This window comes from Electrophorus electricus, chromosome 6, assembly GCF_041902795.1.
Source record: "Electrophorus electricus isolate QZ-2024a chromosome 6, ASM4190279v1, whole genome shotgun sequence".
NCBI lineage: Eukaryota > Metazoa > Chordata > Actinopteri > Gymnotiformes > Gymnotidae > Electrophorus > Electrophorus electricus.
The window spans coordinates 14,955,493-14,973,455 of record NC_137502.1 but is presented as its reverse complement, the minus strand read 5'-3'; the positions used below and the strand labels follow the sequence as shown (position 1 = coordinate 14,973,455).

Sequence of the window (17,963 nt, the reverse complement as noted above, 5' to 3'; positions counted from 1 at the left end):
TACATGCGAGCTAAGACAAGAAGAGCCTAAAGGAAACATCTTGAAGCAGGTGAGTCTTCTCAGATTATCCCGTAGGACAGTCGGCATGGGACTCGCACTTAGGGACGGTTAATATCATTATTGATCTTTATAGTGCAGTTTCAGTGGGCAGCAGACTTGCTGACTACTAATACCCACTGAGTATCCCAACTCTCTCAGCTCTTTTCCTAGTCCCTCAGGGTCCCAACATCTGGAGGGGCAGGCGGCTCTTCTCTGGTAATGAGGAATTTGAGCTCTAATTAGGATCCTGGAGGAAGGTGACAGTGGCGACCGAAAGAGCTGAAATAATGGTTGTTTTGAACCCTACACATGTTCGGGTTCTTACTGGGGACACGGGCACAGATGATGATGCTCAGGTCCGTCCATCACAACAGAGTCCTTGAAAGACTTCGCAAGAGCCTTCGCACTCCGCTGCTTTCTCCTGCTACAGTTTGAATATTTCTGCCTCTCACCCTGCCTTCTTCTTTCACTGTCTGTGGCCTAAACAAGCTCTGCCCCATAATCCCTGGGGAGGGTCTCAAGAGGGGAATTCCCTGCGCTTGGCCAAAAATAGCTGACAGACAGGCTGTGCCAGGGTCAATAGTGCTGGTCGCAAGGCAACGGTGGAGGAACATGCCGAAAGTCCTCCTGGGTTCCTTCCAGATGCCGCAGAAGATGCTCATTTAGACGAACATTCGATTTTCAGACCTCATCAACACAGAGTCGTATATCCTTAGTCTTTGTCCTATATCTTGCCTAGGCGCATTCAAAGCCAAGAAGCAGTGATCAAAGACAGTTCAATGGCTCGGATAGAGCGTTGTACATGAGCTCGAGTTAAGCATTTTATCAGGAAATTGGTGGGACGGTTCACAATTCCTGTGTATTTACAGCCCATCGCAGCACTGTGCTTTACAGCCTCTGTAATACAGTCATACTGATTCATGAATGCACACCCCAAAAGAGGTGTATTGCCCAATTACAGCCACTGGCTTCTCATTTATCTTCTCTATCTTCCAGTGGGGGAGCAGAGAAAAGTATCTGGCCTTGTATTTCCAATGAAGGAAGTGAGTGACACCTCACACATTTATCTTAGGACCCAAAGAGGGCTCATGCCAGTTTACCGGTCAACTGGTTACTGTGGGCCTATGGCAGAGCAGGCGAATCTCTACTAACCCAGGGATTCACAATGGGATATGATCATATCAAGATGCCAGATTATGAAACCGATATTGATATTCAATTGATAATATCATAATATACAAGCAAGGAAAAATTAATGTTGGATGCAGGAACATATCCTTTGATTGCATTACAATAATCCAACCAAAAGGTAATCTTATTTGGTCTCCCTGCCAAATGGCTCAATAGGTTACGATATGTTGAAAACCCATCTGCTTTGATTCTTACCCAAATAAGAAATCAGACTATATGAATTCTATTCTGACACATTGGTTTCCTATTTCATATCAGCTTACCTCTTCATTTTTAATGCTCTGAACGGTTCTTATTCCATGATACAGTCCTGAGTTCATCAAATGGTCTGAGATCCTTCAATCATATCTTCAGGCATGCAAGCTAATGTCAGCAAGAGAAGGCTCATGAACTATGCGTTTCTAGATTGGCCTCTGTGGGTTGCACATCTTTCATATCACATCTCATAAACTTTGGAATTCACTCAGTTATTCAAAGCTTGTCTTGTCATTCAGATCATTACTCATAAGGTACCTTTTCATACATTGCATCACTTTTCCAGTAGTGCCAAAGTTTTGTTTTAATTTAGGCTGTTGACAGTCTGTATCTATATATCTGTGTCTGCATTCGTGTGTTTTTCTATACCTGTCCTAAGCTTAATATTGCTCTTGTCGTGGCCTCTACAGGAACCTTGACACAGAGCGCCACAGAAATTAAACTGTTGGTGATAATGAATATTACCTATATAAAATCAGTGCACCAATAATAAATTTGTACTTTTAAAAACTAATTTCAGTGTTCTTTGTGGTATATTTTGAGAACCTCTTAAGTACCCTTTTTAAAATCCAGTTTAAAGCTACATCGATATTTAAATTAATATAATATGTATAGTGTTGGGAATGATCACAAAAACTTTTTTAAATGATATCAGTTTATGATGCAGGGAGCGTCTAGAGAGAAGTAAAGGACACAGATGCGAGTCGAGGAACAGAGACGTTTAACGAAAACAAAACACAAATGAGGACAGCAAGCCCGAGGCGCTATAGCGGCACAGCACGAATAGCCTAGACCAAAGCCAGAACAATGACCGACACACTTGAGCACACATGGCGGTTTAAATACATACATTAATGAGGAGGGTAACGAGGGGCAGGTGAAACACTGGGGCATGGCAGCACCTGGATTGCACACAAACATGACACATAACACATCGCAGGCCATTCCACGTGTTCTAGGGGATAGGGACGTGTGCTCTTACAGTTTTACAGAGTTTAGGACAATTTCAGGAAGCTAAACAGACCTAAATCCAGCATAGGTTGCTTGTAGAAAACCTTTGTAATTACTGTATTAAATACAAAAAAGTTATTTATAGCAAAAACACAGGTTCTCTATACTTCTTTATAATTAAAATCATGAAATATGAAATATTATATATATATATATATATATATATATATATATATATATATATATATATATATATATATATATATATATATATATATATATATATATACTTGCATTGGTCTTTTTATGAGAATGGGCCTAGACAGTGCCATGGACAAATGTTATTCATCTGGGGTTAATAGTTCAGAGTTAAACGGTATATGTATTAGGAATCATTATATTATACCACACAACTACCATATTATGACCCTTGCACCACCATGGTCCTCTGTGCAAGTGCCACAGGTGGTTTAACATTTTGTGCAATGTATTTAATATAAGATCAATGTTTTCAAAAAATAAAACCAAAGAATGTTGTTCAGTCCAAAAAATAACTTTGTGGAGTGTGTAAATGGAATGTTCTTATATGTAGTCTGAAAGGAACAAGAGTACATGGATTGTCACACAAAATGTATTTAGAAAGTGAGAAAGGGGATACGTGTGCTTTTAACATCAGCTGCATCCACACAGATCTAATCTGAGTGATTTCTCCTGCCATTAGAGAAATCAACGCCCTGCTTAGAACTTTGTTACGAACAGAATAGGCTATGACAGTATCTGACCAACCTTGGGCAACTCTCTTATACTCGGACAAATCGAAGAGGAAGGCTAGTATATGCTCTGTAGAGTGGCCAAGCAGATTTTGTGTCACACAGCATGAAGCACGCCAGAACGCACACAGCAATTCTCTATGGTTCGGCCCCTACGAAAGGTAAGAAAGGTAGAATGGAATTTGAAGACAGTTGCAAAAGTGCTGACCTCAAGGGAAGATGCTGTTTACTGCATTGTGTCAAAGCGGCAGTATTGGAGTTTGGATATGAGGGAAACAGCACAACAGCCCCTGTCACCAAGGGCATCTTTATACTTCACAACGCATGGCAAACAAATCATTGACAATAACCCAGACATGAAAGTGAAGCAGCTGACAGGTTCATGCAGTTTGAGAGATGTATGAATAAGGGAGGATTCTAATATGACAGCTAAACAAATATACTTCACATGTAGGCCACTCCAGCGGTTCACATCCTGTCACTCTTCAACACGTCACTAGATGTGTGCGAAAAACCCCCATTAATATGTTGTTTCCTCGTATACCACATCATTCACAATTACTTTCTATCTTTCTCTCACTCTCTCTGAGATTGGGTCCGAGAAAACTGTCAGTGTTAATACCTTAATCTCCCTCATTGTGCAGAACATGGAGAATGAAATTGGCATATCTGAGTCTCAACACTTACAAGTCAGTTAAATAGACACTAATCCATTTACTTCCATCCTACTTGAGAAAGGTCAATCAGTGGCCATGGGGGGGGGTGCAATTTAGGAGTTCTGTCACACAGAGGGAGGCAGAACAGCATACCTTTCAGACTGTTTGATTAAGAGACGCTTACTTTGATAAATAATGCCCTCCCAGTTTCTCACTCCAGGGGGATCTTCAGGGCCCAATTCATATGAGCCCGTCACCTCCACCCCACCGCACCCCACCCCAGCCCTCCGTCCACCTGTCCCCTTTACGTGTCACATAATCCTTCGTATCTTTCCAACCTCATCAGTGCCATTGCATCTGATTCCACAGCCATGACTTATTACACACTTAAAATTAAACAGAGTTTTACGGTGTCTTGATTGAGGAAAGCCACAGTAGAAGAGCAAAAGCTAAAGGTGGTTGAAGGGATATAAAGAATAGGCAAGCACTGCCCTCTTACCAAAGTACATAAAAGCTGAGGCAAAAAAAAAAAGGTCCATAAAAGAGCCCAGCCACACTGGCTCTCATCTGCGGGAGTTAATTATCCAAAGAGTAATAACATTATCAGGAGTGTGTGAGAGCTACCTGTCACATTGATTTATACAGCTTACCTTTCTTACTTTTACTCTCACACCCAGTTTATCCAACTTCTCAAAATCTACACACACACACACACACACATATATGTACTTTCACTGAGTACCTCTATGCCCTCCTGGACACACAAATTCATCAAATGGCAGAAATAGGCCTTTTTCCTATAAATGTAAGTTGTTAATGTTCTGAACATTGCAAGTTACTCTGATGTACTGGGATGTGACACTGGACAATGCATCGCATGAGAACTTCATTCTCTACGCTAATGTATATTACATTCCAAGAGTGCCCGTGTGATTTAGACGTGAAACAGTATATGCACATGGTCAGACCAATATATGCTTAAATATATGTAAAATACCTTATACTTATTGTGATCTTGTGATATAAATACAATTTTTTATTATTGTTGTTATTATTATTGTTGTTGTTGTTTAGAAAATGGACACATGGTTGTTTTTTTAAACACATGCATGATTATCACTCAACTCTTCAGACCCTGTGCATTTCTTCATCTTTGTGACTGTCTCCTCTTGTAATGGTTATGTGATTTTCCCATGGCATAGCTGTGCTCTGTCTGACGGTAAATATGTCCAGCTGTGACTGAGGGACAGTGCCTGGGAGAGAAAATTGCTCATTCTGTGGGTCTGCTCAGAGTTTGGTAATGTATTACAAATAAAGAGCTATCTGAAATTTTAATAAATATTTACAGAAGACTAAAATGATAATGGAGTTATAATATTACAAGGAAAAGGTACATTCCTTCTAAATTCTACTGAAGGCATGTTCCCCTATTGTTTCTGTGAATTTACTTTTGCATAACTAAAATGCTGAATGGAGGATTTATTTAAGATGAAACAATTTTTTCCAAGCAAACAACAATCTTTCCAACATTAACTGATAAGCCCATATATGTGGTCCATGTCACAACTGAAAGAATCAATCTGATTCAGACTTTAAAGAAACTGAGGGATGAATTAGAGTGAGAGGAAAAAAAAGGGGAGAGGTGTTTAATCTGAACCTCTGGGAATATAAAACTAAAACTCAGCACAAATATGAATGCTTTGGGACCTAAACAGAGAAAATTGACTCTCCTTTATCAGAGTTAGCCAGAAAAGTCAAGCAATTAAAAAGGATGTCTGATAAAGGAGAATGTGTTGGTGAAGATGATGAAGATGAGATTTGAGGTTAGTATTCATTTGATGAGCAAGGCATATTGCAGATATTGCAACAAATATGGAGTATCAAGCTGTCACTTGAGAGAAAGTATGATAGAGTCCCTACATTTACACACCTAGCAACTCTGTTCCAACAATATTGATATCTTCTGTCATCATTGACACTCACTATCAGTGTCAAAAAATATAAAACAGTCATGACAGTATTGCCAAAGGTGGGTAATAACACGCTACATATACTCCATTACATTTACTTAAGTAACTTTTTGAGCAAATTGTACTTTAAGAATTTTAAAAGAGGGTACTTTATACTCTTACTCAAGTACATTTGCGAGGTGAAAAATATACTTTTACTCTGTTATATTTGTCAACATTCCTTCTGTTGTATTTTTAAATATTTACATATGTACTTGAGAAGTACAAGCTGTCCATATGGCCTCAGAAATAGCCAAGCAAAGATTAACATCTCTGGCTGCCCACCTGAAGAGGTACACAAGAGAAGTAGAAGCCAGGAGAAAAAACAGGATGTTCTCACATGAGCCATCCAAAGTATACTCTCAGTGGCAAAGTAATAGCATAAGAACTGACCCACCAAAGCTGGAAATTGAAAAATACTGGAAAGGCATATGGGAGGAAGAGGCAAAGCACAACAACAATGCTCAGTGGTTAGAGAACCTGAGAGCGGACCACAGCAACCTCCCTGTACAGGATCCAGTAACCATTCACATTAGCAGATGTCCAAGAAAGGGTCTCAATTATGAAGAGCCCTAACATCATCCATTGCACGAGCACCTGGCCGTATAAATGCACTAATGGACGGAACCCATCCTGAATGGTTAAATGAAGGTCAGACAGTCCTGATCCTGAAGGACCCCCCAGAAAGGGGGGTGCACCCAACTACCAGCTGATAACATGCCTCTGCACATCATGGAGTCTCCTGCCAGGCATCATTGCAGGTAAGAAGAGTAGGGACATGGCTCAATAGACGAGCAGAGCCAAGAACACTGGAGGAGCCAAACACCAGCTCCTGGTGGATAAAACAGTCACTCTAGACTATAAAACCAGACAGACAAACCTGTGTGATGCCTGGATTGACTACAAGAAAGCCTATGAATCGGTGCCCCACACATGGATCCTGGAATGCTTGAGGCTGTATAACATCAGCAGGACTCCAAGATACTTCATCAAGAACTCAATGGGGCTGTGAAAGACAACCCTAGAGGCCAATGCAAGCCAACAGCACTTGTCACCATCAAGTGAGGTATTTACCGTGGAGATGCCCTGTCCCCACTGCTGTTTTGCATAGGGCTGAACTCCCTCAGTGAGATTATCACAAAGAGTGTTTACTGATACTGGCTACAGAATGCAGAAACCATTAGCCACCTCCTCTACATGGATGACATCATGCTGTATGCCAAAAGTGAATGAGACATCGACTCTCTAACCCATCTCAACATCAGTTTGTTATTTGGACTGGCTAAGTGTGGTCAGATGGTTACAAGCAGAGGGAAGATAGCTAGAACAGAAGGGATCATACTACCATCAGATAAAATAACAGATGTTGAGGGTAGCTACAAGTACCTTGGAATCCCACAGGCAAATGGGAATCAAAAATGAGGCAAATCCTTAGAACTGAATGGGAAGAACATGATCCAAGCAAGCAACACCTATGCTCTACCAGTCATCAGATACGTCGCTGGCATAATGCATTGAGGATTTCATCTCAAATCCAGCACTCTGAGACCATACACTAAGCAGAGGGAGGCAGGCCAGCTACTACTGAGTGTAAGAGCCATAATCCAGGATGAAACAACCAAGATCCAGGAGTACACCAAGATGATGGCCCTAAGTGATGGAGTGCTTTGTGATACCTCAGACAGAAGAAACCCAAGGAGGATGGGAATGAGGAGGAACAGGAACTACCATGAGAGGATAAACCAGCTACATGGTATTACCACTAGCAAATAGTGGAAGAGGCTGATATGGAGAAATCATACTAATGGCTCGAAAAGGATTGAAAGACAGCACAGATGCACTAATCATAGCAGCACAGGAACAAGATCCTCCAAGTTATTAAATGAGTTCCAGTGAAGTAACTTGCAAATGGATTTGTATTTTTAACAGATGCTTTTTTACTTTCACTTAATAATAATTTGAATGACTACTTTTACTTCTACTTGAATAATTATTATTGTAAAGCAACAGTACTTTTACTTGAGTACAGTTTTTGGCTACTCTACCCACCTCTGTCCTTTGGATAGAACTGGATTAATTCACATTGAGATAAAGAGAAGAGCGAGTAGGAGAAACGGTGGCAGTAATAGAGAGTGAATTAGCCTTTATGCATTAGGTTCCTCATCTTTACTGCCCCTCCACCTCAGTAATTGATCATTATTCTTAAACTGAATTGCCCAGCAGAGCAAAGACATTATCAGCTAATTATTGAAAAAAAAAAGGCTAAATTAATTGCTGGTGTAGCTGATGGCTTCAATTACATGGTCACATCTCTATTAAAAAAATTCTTCATTACAAGAACCTTTGCCAGTGCCTGGCACAGTTCTGTTGTACCTGCCACAGTGACGTGATGCCGTATCAAATAATCGGGCAGGCCAAGTTTGGACTCGTCTGGGTCTAAATGAGAGTGAGAGAGCAATCTCTGTGTGTCAGCTCTTTAGCAGGAATGCTAGCACTGCTGCCCCCAGCCCATCTCCCCATACCTTGGCCCAGGTGTGTCGATACGCTCGCCTTCATTACACCGAGATTGGCCAGGTGTATGTGTGCGTGGCAGATTTCATTAGCGTGAGATTGCTTTCTCATTCGCACGTCACGGGCTCATGGCCACATGCACACACACACAAATACACGCATATGAGCCAGCAGGAGCGGCGAGAGAAGAGGGGAGCTCACAGCTGGCACTGTCGCTGCGATTCGGCATGGCTCTCCATCTCCATTTTCATCGTGAAAGAGGTTTAGGAAAAAACCATTGAGGTGGGTTATCTGCATAAAACATCAGTGCAAGAGAGAGGAGACAGGCACAGGCAGACAGCTGAGGAATTTCAGTGACACTCGCATCATTTAAAATGCCTGATGAAAGAACTGAGAATCAACGCTTGCAGTCCAGAACTGTGTATCTGCTTCTTTTTTCTATCTTATTTTCTTATCATACTTTATTTACAATGCTTGTGATCACAGCTATGGAAGAGACTTTGGTCTCTGGGGATTATCCATGTTTCAAAAAAAGCAAAGGTGCAGCTAAGCCCAGAATGACTCACACTGGAGCCAGATAGACCCTGTTGACCATATTTCTGTGTCTGTTCCAGCTTGGTTATGGTGGTCTGGCAAGCCAAGGAAGGTAATGACTTTTGGAATTAAAGGGGAAAAGTTGCAAGAGCTCTAAAGACTCTGGCAGTCAGCTATTGATTCTGGTTTGAGGACCACTTAAGTCCTATGTACATTTTAACATGATTTACAGTTTCTCAGTAGTTGTCTGACTGTGAAGAAAAAAAAAAAACTATCCATCTCAAGCAGATTTTTATCATCTGTAATCAGAGGCAAATATAAAAATTAAAAAGAAATTAAAATGCCACACAGTTAATATTTTATTAATCTGGTTAAATAAATAGCAATTAATGATTTATCACTGAGGCATAATCCATCAGTATTCCTGCTAATCAGAAGCCTCTCCAGTGAGTTGGGTGGTGTCTAATGGAGATTTCCTTGTGCAGCTGTGCTAGAGGTAATTTTTACTTCTAGAGGTTGGCAACTGCTGCTAATATGTAAACAGAAAGAAACTGTGCACTCTCGAGCTTCTCTAGAAGAAGCTTGAGGACATTTTCACACCACAACCACATCTTAAAACAAGTACATTTTAGACACTGATGTTTTATTCTGTTTAATTTAATGTCTGGCACATTTTAATCAATCCAGTGCATTTTGCATAATATACCTCTCCCCGTCTGCATACGTAAACACACAATGGAATTAAGTAAGTATGAAGGAACTAGCACAGATTGACCATTTCTTATATAACCTTTCAGCTGTTTGAATACATGTGCAGAACAACTATGGCTGTGCAGAACATATCAAGTGACTATCATCTAATCTACAGGAAAAGCAAACAAGATTGAACAAAAAGCAAGACTGTGATGAGGAATAAAAATGTCTTATAATATTGGTTTTCCTTGTTTAGAAGAATAGCTTCATTATATATTAAGACAATTAAGACAATTATTCAAAGTGTGTACCTTCCTCAATAGCAATCATCAGAATTTGACGGGCCCTGATAAGGAATGCTCAGGATTCAATATAGACAATGTAGTAAAAGCAGTGACAATAACACACTCCCAGTAGGATTAAAACCCTCCAAGTGAGTGACAGCAACAGAGTGCAGTCAGTCCTCAGCCCAGAGAGGGGAAAAGACACTGCAGTACAGTTCTCTCATCCTCTCTGACAGCAGCGTTGGCTCTGCAAGACTATTGAAATGAAGTGAAGAGACGAAATGAGACAGTAAGGCAAACAACGAAGGGCAGCGTGGGCAGCTGGGCCAGGGCAGACAGGTGAGCTGTGACTAAAACAAACTTACCTTCCATCGTAATGATCACACGTCTGATGGATGACCACAAATGCAAAGCTACTGGGACAGAGCTGCCATCAAACTGCTGGGTTAGATCATAAGCATCATCCTTCACTTTATAACTGCAGACTCCAGACTAGCTGCAACTCCAGGGGGAAAGCCCTGGCCTTAGAGCACAAAGTGTTTAAGTGCCAAAATGAGATTTCTGACCGCTCTAATCTTCTTCAGGGAGCGTGCTTAACCGATACTTACAATCCATCCTCAACGATCAGTTGCAACAATTTAAAAATATATTCCCTGGAACAACTGAGTCATTTTGAACAATGGAGGATATTTCAGAATATAATATTTTGCATTATATTCCAGTACATGACCTATACTGTTACAATGTTTCTTTGATGAGAGAAAAAAAACGAATAGCAGACCAGATAAGCAAATACAACACAATGTACTAATGAGAAGTTCCTAAAAGCAACTTGCCATTTATAAGAATAATAATGATTTTCTAAAATTGTGAAATCTTTTCAAATTAGAAAGAGGAAGTAAGCAATCATATGAGGTGATCTCTCTGTTCTGACTTATTTTACTGACTGTTCTTTATAACCATCTCTTGTACAATGACTGTACCTATTTTAATGATGAAATTCTTAAACTGGGCCTGCAGATATGCAATCACTGGGTGTCATCGGTGTGGCCAAGTAGGTTAGTCTACCACAGGCTGCAAATCAGGAGTCAACAAGAGGTCAGATTGAATTCATCAGATTTAAGGAAAAATCCCATTTGCGGGTCTTACTGTGGATTATGAAAATCAGTGCAGAAAAAGTTCCTTCTCATACACTCTGCAGTTACCTGCAGTGGTGTCTGTGTGTGGTACCAGCCTACACGTTCACTTTATAGACAAAAATAGACTAATGCGAAGGATGTGTGAAGTTCTATCTATCATACAGCACAACGTGCGGTGCGAGACTGCACAACGTAGCTGCAGACATCAAAATATGTGTTTTTAATTTATAATTCACAGGTGCAAAAAGTCTCGTCGTGCATTGGTCGGACATTAATAATGTCAGCTACTTTAAAATCCCTTTTGTCAAATTCTAAACAGCACAATCAAAAATAACAATGAAAAAATGCTGGAAGAAAAAAAAAAAAAATGTTCTGGAATTAACAGTTAGCTGGTGAAAGATCACGAGATCAGGGTCTGCTCACCTTGACGACGGAAGTTAGCCTATTAAAACATTTTTATTTACTAAACCACTGCTATCCCAGTCCATTCTTACTTTACTAACCCGCTGAAAACATCTTTATTCTTTGCCCGGAGGCGAAATGTTACGCTTGCTCTGTTACAAGCCGACATCAATAATGGACTTTATTTGCTTCCCTGCCGACGGCAATGAACCAAAAAGCATGGACTCGGATGTCGTACCTGTATGAGATTAGGTCACGGTACTCCAACTTCTAGCATTCATCCGTTTTTAGATAGGCTAAATAAATTTAGAAGCATAAATAAAACATAAGGGAGAAACTGGTTTACTGCTGCAAGGCACACATATCCAACTTATTTTTGTTAAGTGGCCCACCAGCAGGCTAAGTGCCAGTGGACGTAAAAACCGCAACCCCAACAACTCATTAAAACTGGAGAAATCGATTCTGGGACAAAATCTAGTTCCTCTAATCCCATTCGCAGTTGTCTCCCAACCTAGGTGTAAGGATAAAATCGACTTTATGAAATGGGCCATTTCTTAATAAGCAGTTTACAATTTGTGAAGTCTAAACACTTTGAAACGGAATATAACAACATTTTGTTTAGAAAATGTTTATCAAAGTACCTGGCTGTCTTGGGGGGACTGTTCCATTGTTTTAAAAGTCCAATTTTGAATCTATTCTCTTTCTGACGAAGCCAGTGAGTGCAATGTGCCTTTAAGTCACTACACGTGCGATAGGAAGTTGTTCAGATGTAACCGGAAGAATATTTTGCGGAAGTGTCATTCACGGTGTGTTGCGTGTTCGATGGAGTTTGTTGTGCCTTTACATTAACAGCTATTCTACTGAGACAATGTCAAGAGTCTATCTAGAGAGGCTTGCAAATCTTTATGAACGGTACCAGGAATATATCACCAGAAACCCGTCCGCTGCCTCGCAGCTGGAAGCTGCGGTGCGGACTCTGTCATATCTAATAGCAGGTCAGACGTTCCAAAGCTACCTGACAAGTACAAGTAAAAATGCTTTGCTAAACTTGTAAGCAAATCCAGCATGTTTTATTATTATTGTTATTAATAATAATAATAATAATAATAATAATAATAATAATAATAAAAACACCGCAGAGCCTAGGAATAATTTAGATAGCTCACTCCCCGTAGATTGGTCACATAAACAGCGATGTATTTAATCTAATGGTAGTAGCTAGCTAGTGTTGCCTATCTTAGCGGTGCACTGCCGCATATAACTCGATTACGAAGTGGTTGATTTCTGTCATAGGTAAGTGAGATGGTGGTTTCATTAATTGTAGGGGGGCAAAACCGATTGTGACTACTATGATTTTGCTATTGCAGGTCGCTTCGCAGACTCTCATGAACTTTCAGAGCTGGGTAAGAGTGGCTTACTTGAACCATGAAAATAGCTAGAAAAGAAGGAGAAACAGATCTTTTACCGTAACTTACCAACACCCCAGCTCACCTGATGGCTGCTTCCTTGTACATTTTGTAATATTCGCAGTATAATGGTTAAAAAGTGCAGACTTTTCACGTGTAAATATATTTGTTTTTGTGCAAGAATTGAAGTCTGGTACGAACTCTATTTGGATTTATGAATTATAAAAATTTTACTTCACATACTGCCCATATTTTTGCACATAAATCCTACTGGAGACTGTGGGCACTGCAAATAAAATAAACGTTTATTGGGGGTTATTTTTGCAAGCATCAGAATCCAGTATAGCACCAGTTTAACACTGGTAGTAAAAAGGCTACGATTAGTAATTCTGAAGTAATTCTTGCTGCATATTCAGAATCTATCAATGTCCAGTGGTTCTTAAACCATGTTCCAGTTTTCCCTGCTCCTACACATCCAACTCTACTTGTACTGATTAATGATTAGCTGATCAGTTGAATTAAGTATTACTGCAATAAAGAGCATGCAGTCCCCTGGACAGGAATTGAGAACCACTGAATAACTGCAATCATATTTTGCCCTGAACTTACTGTACATTTTGTTTCACAGTGTATTCAGCATCCAACTTATTAGTACTACTGAACGATGGCATTCTAAGGAAGGGTCTCTCCAGGACTCTGCCAGTGGTAATTTCCATGTTTACTACAGGACTGAATCAGTCCCATGGTCTTGAAACAACTCTACTGTTTAGTTGGCTAACCACTTCTTTTTAGTTCTGACTTTTTCCCATATCAGTGGCAGACAGTCCACTTATTGCACTTATATAAGCCACTGATGGAAAGCACTGGGTCCGTGTGGTGTTGGCATGGTAACGTACATAAAGTTGTTGAGAGCTGAGTGTATTTAAAGGAACAGTGTGTTCTTGGCTCTTGAGGACACTATGTCTATTCTATAGACTATGTCTATTGTCTATTCTATACAACAGCCTTCAATTGTGAAGCCATTGTATTTTAAAACGTGGCTTGGATTTGTATCAAACCTTTCAGAATAGAACTCTTTGATATGTGGCAACTCTGATATGTGGCTAGCTATACTGGATGTCCGGTGTCCCACCCACATCTGACACATTTGAGACCCCCTTATGCCTTTCTTAAAATGAGCAGCCAGGGCATGGCAAAAACAAGATGGGATTCATGATTCCTTTCACATGGGCCTTAATTGAGCTCTACTGAGAACACTTGAGACTGTATTGAGTTTATGGCACTATTTGACCCACTAAAAACTGTCTCACAGTGGTATGTGGGTGTGTTTTTGTGTGTGTGTGTGTGTGTGTGTGTGTGTGTGTGTGTGTGTGTGTGTGTGTGTGTGTGTGTGTGTGTGTGTCCTGCAATAGTCTCTCTCTCAGCAGAGGCTGCTGACCTGGTTGTCTGTGCTGGAGTATGTGGAGGTCTTCACTGAGATGGGGGCCAATAAGCTTTGGGGGGAGGCAGGCCGCTGGCTGGTCATTGGCCTCATTCAGATAGCAAAGTAAGAACCTTGAATACTGGCCAGTCAGAGGCATCTCATTAATAGTCAGATTTTGGCATGTTCTAGGGTGATGATATCTAAACGTACTTTTTGGAGCATATTTTGTGTATTGTCAGTACTCAGAGAACACTGATCATCTGCAGTTTTCATAACAAAAAATGGTTTAAGACAATTATAGCAAGTCTATAAACCACTAGTGTCACACTATCAAATTAAGACTGCATATTGACAAGCAGCCTGGTATTTAACTGTTAGGTCATTATATTATTTATTTTTGTAACAACTGTTTGGCTTTTGGCTTTTTCTGCAGTAAATAATAATAAAGTTTACCTATAGAAAACCCCAAATCTTGTGATTTGAATCTACCATGAAAATGTGTTTAAGTACTGCTGTATTATATTATTGCCATATCATCCACACTCAGCCAAGTCCTTAGTACCTACATCTATTCACACAGAGCCATCTTGCGCATCTTTCTGCTATTCTGGTACAAGTCAGGCATCCAGACTTCACCTCCCATAACTCCCTTGGACAGAGACTCTCAATTGTACAAGAGAGGTAAGGGTGCTTCTATGTATAGACATTACATATTCCAAACAATCCCGGAGATTATTAAAAGTTTATTTTGTTTGTATTAGTGGTTTTTTTTGGGGGGGGGGGGGCAGGGCCAGGGCCAGGGCCAGGCAGCATTAATATTCTTCTCTCCAATCAGACCAAGATGGACAAGTGGTGGAGGAAGACCTTACTTTCATTGGACAGCGCTCAGGGAGAGTGATGCGACCCTTGGGAAGTAGTAAGGAGTAACTTGTACTATCTCCCATGAATACTACTGTCTTCTTGTATGTCTTCATAATTGACCCCCAGTTTGTGAAACTGACAAAGGAATCTCCACTTTCTCCCTTTAGCGTCTTTGCTGCATACTCGCCTATGGGGCATTCCTCAAAGAGAGAGGCAAAGGAAGCCCCAGGAGGAGGAGCTACACTCAAGTCCCACCCCTCTTGGACTGCAGGAGACTATTGCGGAATCTCTGTATATTTGTCGACCACTAGTGCACTGTATCCTGCCTCTACCTCATACGGTCACTGATGGCCATGTCAGTATTCTCCATGCTTCAACACACGCAACTGTTGTTTTTACGTTGTCTGTTATAGTGTGACAATTTATGCCAAGGGAATGCAGTATATTTAATTATAGCTTAACAGTCACAAATGTGATTTGAGAAGAGTTTAAGCTTCAGTGTCTCATTATCTTGCTAAGAGGGAAATCTATAGGTTCATGAGGGTTCCTTTTAAAATTCTGTCTGTCTGTGTGAGAGTCAGTATTCTGCTTAATGACGCACGCTGACAGTAGCCAGTCTGGGCCAGTTCGGCAGACGCTCCTGGAAGCCATGGCTCATCTCTGGCCTCCTGGAGGTAACCAGGTAGAAAAAGATCTCCCCTCTGTGTTCTCCATCTCCTTCTCTCTCTCCAAGAGCACCTGTACATGTTTTTAAATACTGGAACTGTGTGTTCAGTTACAGCCTGCTGAATGACTCCATGAAGGGGCTAAACCGGCGAGAGAGAGCAGAGATGAGGAGACGAGCCTTTCTACTGCTGTACTACCTGCTCCGTTCACCCTTCTATGACACGTATTCCGAGTAAGCTACCGTGTTTCCTTCATCTTAGTAGTCTATTTATATAGCATGGACAAAATGGTCACTGTTTTGTTGTTGATTTTCTTTTGGATTGGGGGGGTGGTGGCAGTTGTCACAGATTACATTTTTAGTGCTCACACACTGACTGTTTTATCCTGAGTACCAATGCAATTTTTCATTTGACTTTTTCACAACCACAGAGCAAAGATTCTCTTCCTTCTCCGGTTCCTGGCAGATTATATTCCTGGACTGGGCTTGATTGCACGTAAGCATAATATATTACATTCTCTCCTTAGCACACCCACCGCTCCGAAATGACACTCCCTGGTGGCTTAGTTATGTCCACTCGCTCCCTTCTCAGGTCCACTGATGGAATACCTACCCATCTGGCAAAAGATATACTTTTACAACTGGGGCTGATGTTGAAGCTGAGGGTCATGAAGACCAGCCTGCATACAGGATGGGTGTGGGAGCCCTTAGCTCAGTGCTGGGGGGGCCCCTTGAGGACTCAGACCCACCTGCAACACAAGGACCACTGCAATAATGTCACTGCAAGTGGGAGGCGAGTCGGAGGGAGGGATTGTGCTCCACTCTTACTGGACAAGCAGTGATTTTGCTTTGTTTAGCTAGCATGATTGAGTGGTGACTTGCTATAACTCTGATACTGATAGTGATCAGTTTATAAATGTTTCCCTTGTGTTTTTTTTGTTTTAATGTTCATGCATCTGAGCCTTTTTTTTTATTATTATTTCTTTGTTGTAACAGGAGTTAATTTAAATGCTGTCCTTCAAGAGACAATACACTGACACTAAACAAATACAAACTAATTAACTGAGCTTAAAATCAATATTTTTGTTCATATTTGTTCTTTGGACTGATTTACCACCGTCAGGGAGAGGCAAAAAATGTGGCAGTAGGAAATAAAAAGGAACTGTGTCTTAAAAGTAGCATGCCCTTTTCAAATGGTATCCTATCTGTCTAAAGAACCTCAATAGGACTCCTACAAACAAACCAGCCTTATAGGAATTTCTGAATATTGGCTATTTTTTCACTGTGTGAAATGAAAGGTCATCTTGGTAATTCAATAAATCTGATAGACTGGATAATACAGCATGGGAAAGTAAGTATGTGGACTGTTAGTGATTTTAATCAGCATGCCTCGAGTGGAAAAAATAAAGATTGTACTGAAATCCATTGTGAGAAATGAATGATAGATTTTGTACACAACATGCATTTAATAAATGAGCTAGTAATAAAGTGATTTACTCCTTGAACTTTTTCTGTTAAACCTTCTGATCTCCATCTCAAAGTGCACACTTAATGATCCATATTTTGAAATATACTTTAAGATTGGTGTATTTGCACTAAAAATAAATGATAATGTTGCTCTCGCTGTTCTTTTAACCACATTTTAAACAGTATTTATTTGAATCGTATAATGGGGACTTGAAATAGACCGCAGGACTTCAAAAGAGTTCCTCCGTGAAGATAGGAAGCAGCGCCGATCCTTTGTTGCTTTGATCAGAGAGCGAGCCAGGATTGGTTCATGTTTATGAGACGCAACGTCATTAATTGCGCGGGCTTTTTTTTTTTTTTTACATTCACAAAATAAGTTATTTAAAATAAAGTGCATGCCTGTATAAGAATACTTTATATGGTCTCCTTGTCAAACCAACAACTGAAATAATGGCAGATATTACTGAGACTTGTTTTATCAAAAGTTTATCGAGTTTTGTTTGCTGAGAGTTTTATTTATTTGTTAGCTCATTTATCACCTATTGGCACTATGCCTGAAATTTGAAAAATTGCATATTTTCAGACTAATGATTCTGTGCTAGGCTAATGATCTTGCTGTGATGAATAATTCCATGGTGAAATATTTCTGTACAAGCCTCCATCTCTACACGGCGGGGAAACAAGCCAAGATTAAATTAAACTGTCCTC

General features: G+C 40.3%; 1 protein-coding gene and 1 long non-coding RNA gene across 2 annotated transcripts; one reads left to right on the top strand and one right to left on the bottom strand.

Annotated features, from left to right (window-relative positions):
• Nucleotides 1-9,451: 9,451 nt before the first annotated feature.
• Nucleotides 9,452-12,218, bottom strand: LOC145658606 (uncharacterized). Its single transcript, XR_014124245.1, has 3 exons — nt 12,076-12,218; nt 10,259-10,334; nt 9,452-10,148 (listed from the first exon to the last, which is right to left on the bottom strand). It is a non-coding gene; the product is annotated as an uncharacterized LOC145658606 (long non-coding RNA).
• A 28-nt stretch (nt 12,219-12,246) lies between these two features.
• pex16 (peroxisomal biogenesis factor 16) lies at nt 12,247-17,293 on the top strand. The gene is made up of 11 exons (XM_027012720.3): nt 12,247-12,429; nt 12,802-12,837; nt 13,469-13,545; nt 14,253-14,386; nt 14,844-14,944; nt 15,099-15,179; nt 15,292-15,441; nt 15,734-15,806; nt 15,900-16,022; nt 16,220-16,284; nt 16,381-17,293. Exons 1-11 carry the CDS (start codon nt 12,303-12,305, stop codon nt 16,437-16,439), a joined length of 1,026 nt encoding a protein of 341 aa, XP_026868521.2. The 5' UTR covers nt 12,247-12,302; the 3' UTR covers nt 16,440-17,293.
• The last annotated feature ends 670 nt before the right edge of the window (nt 17,294-17,963 follow it).

Bases quoted from the DNA above. Each gene is read 5' to 3' on its own strand.
- pex16 (XM_027012720.3), top strand. From the start codon at position 12,303: ATGTCAAGAGTCTATCTAGAGAGGCTTGCAAATCTTTATGAACGGTAC. The intron at 12,430-12,801 runs GTCAGACGTTCC...TTGCTATTGCAG, and splicing joins TCTGTCATATCTAATAGCAG to GTCGCTTCGCAGACTCTCAT. The intron at 16,023-16,219 runs GTAAGCTACCGT...TCACAACCACAG, and splicing joins TTCTATGACACGTATTCCGA to AGCAAAGATTCTCTTCCTTC.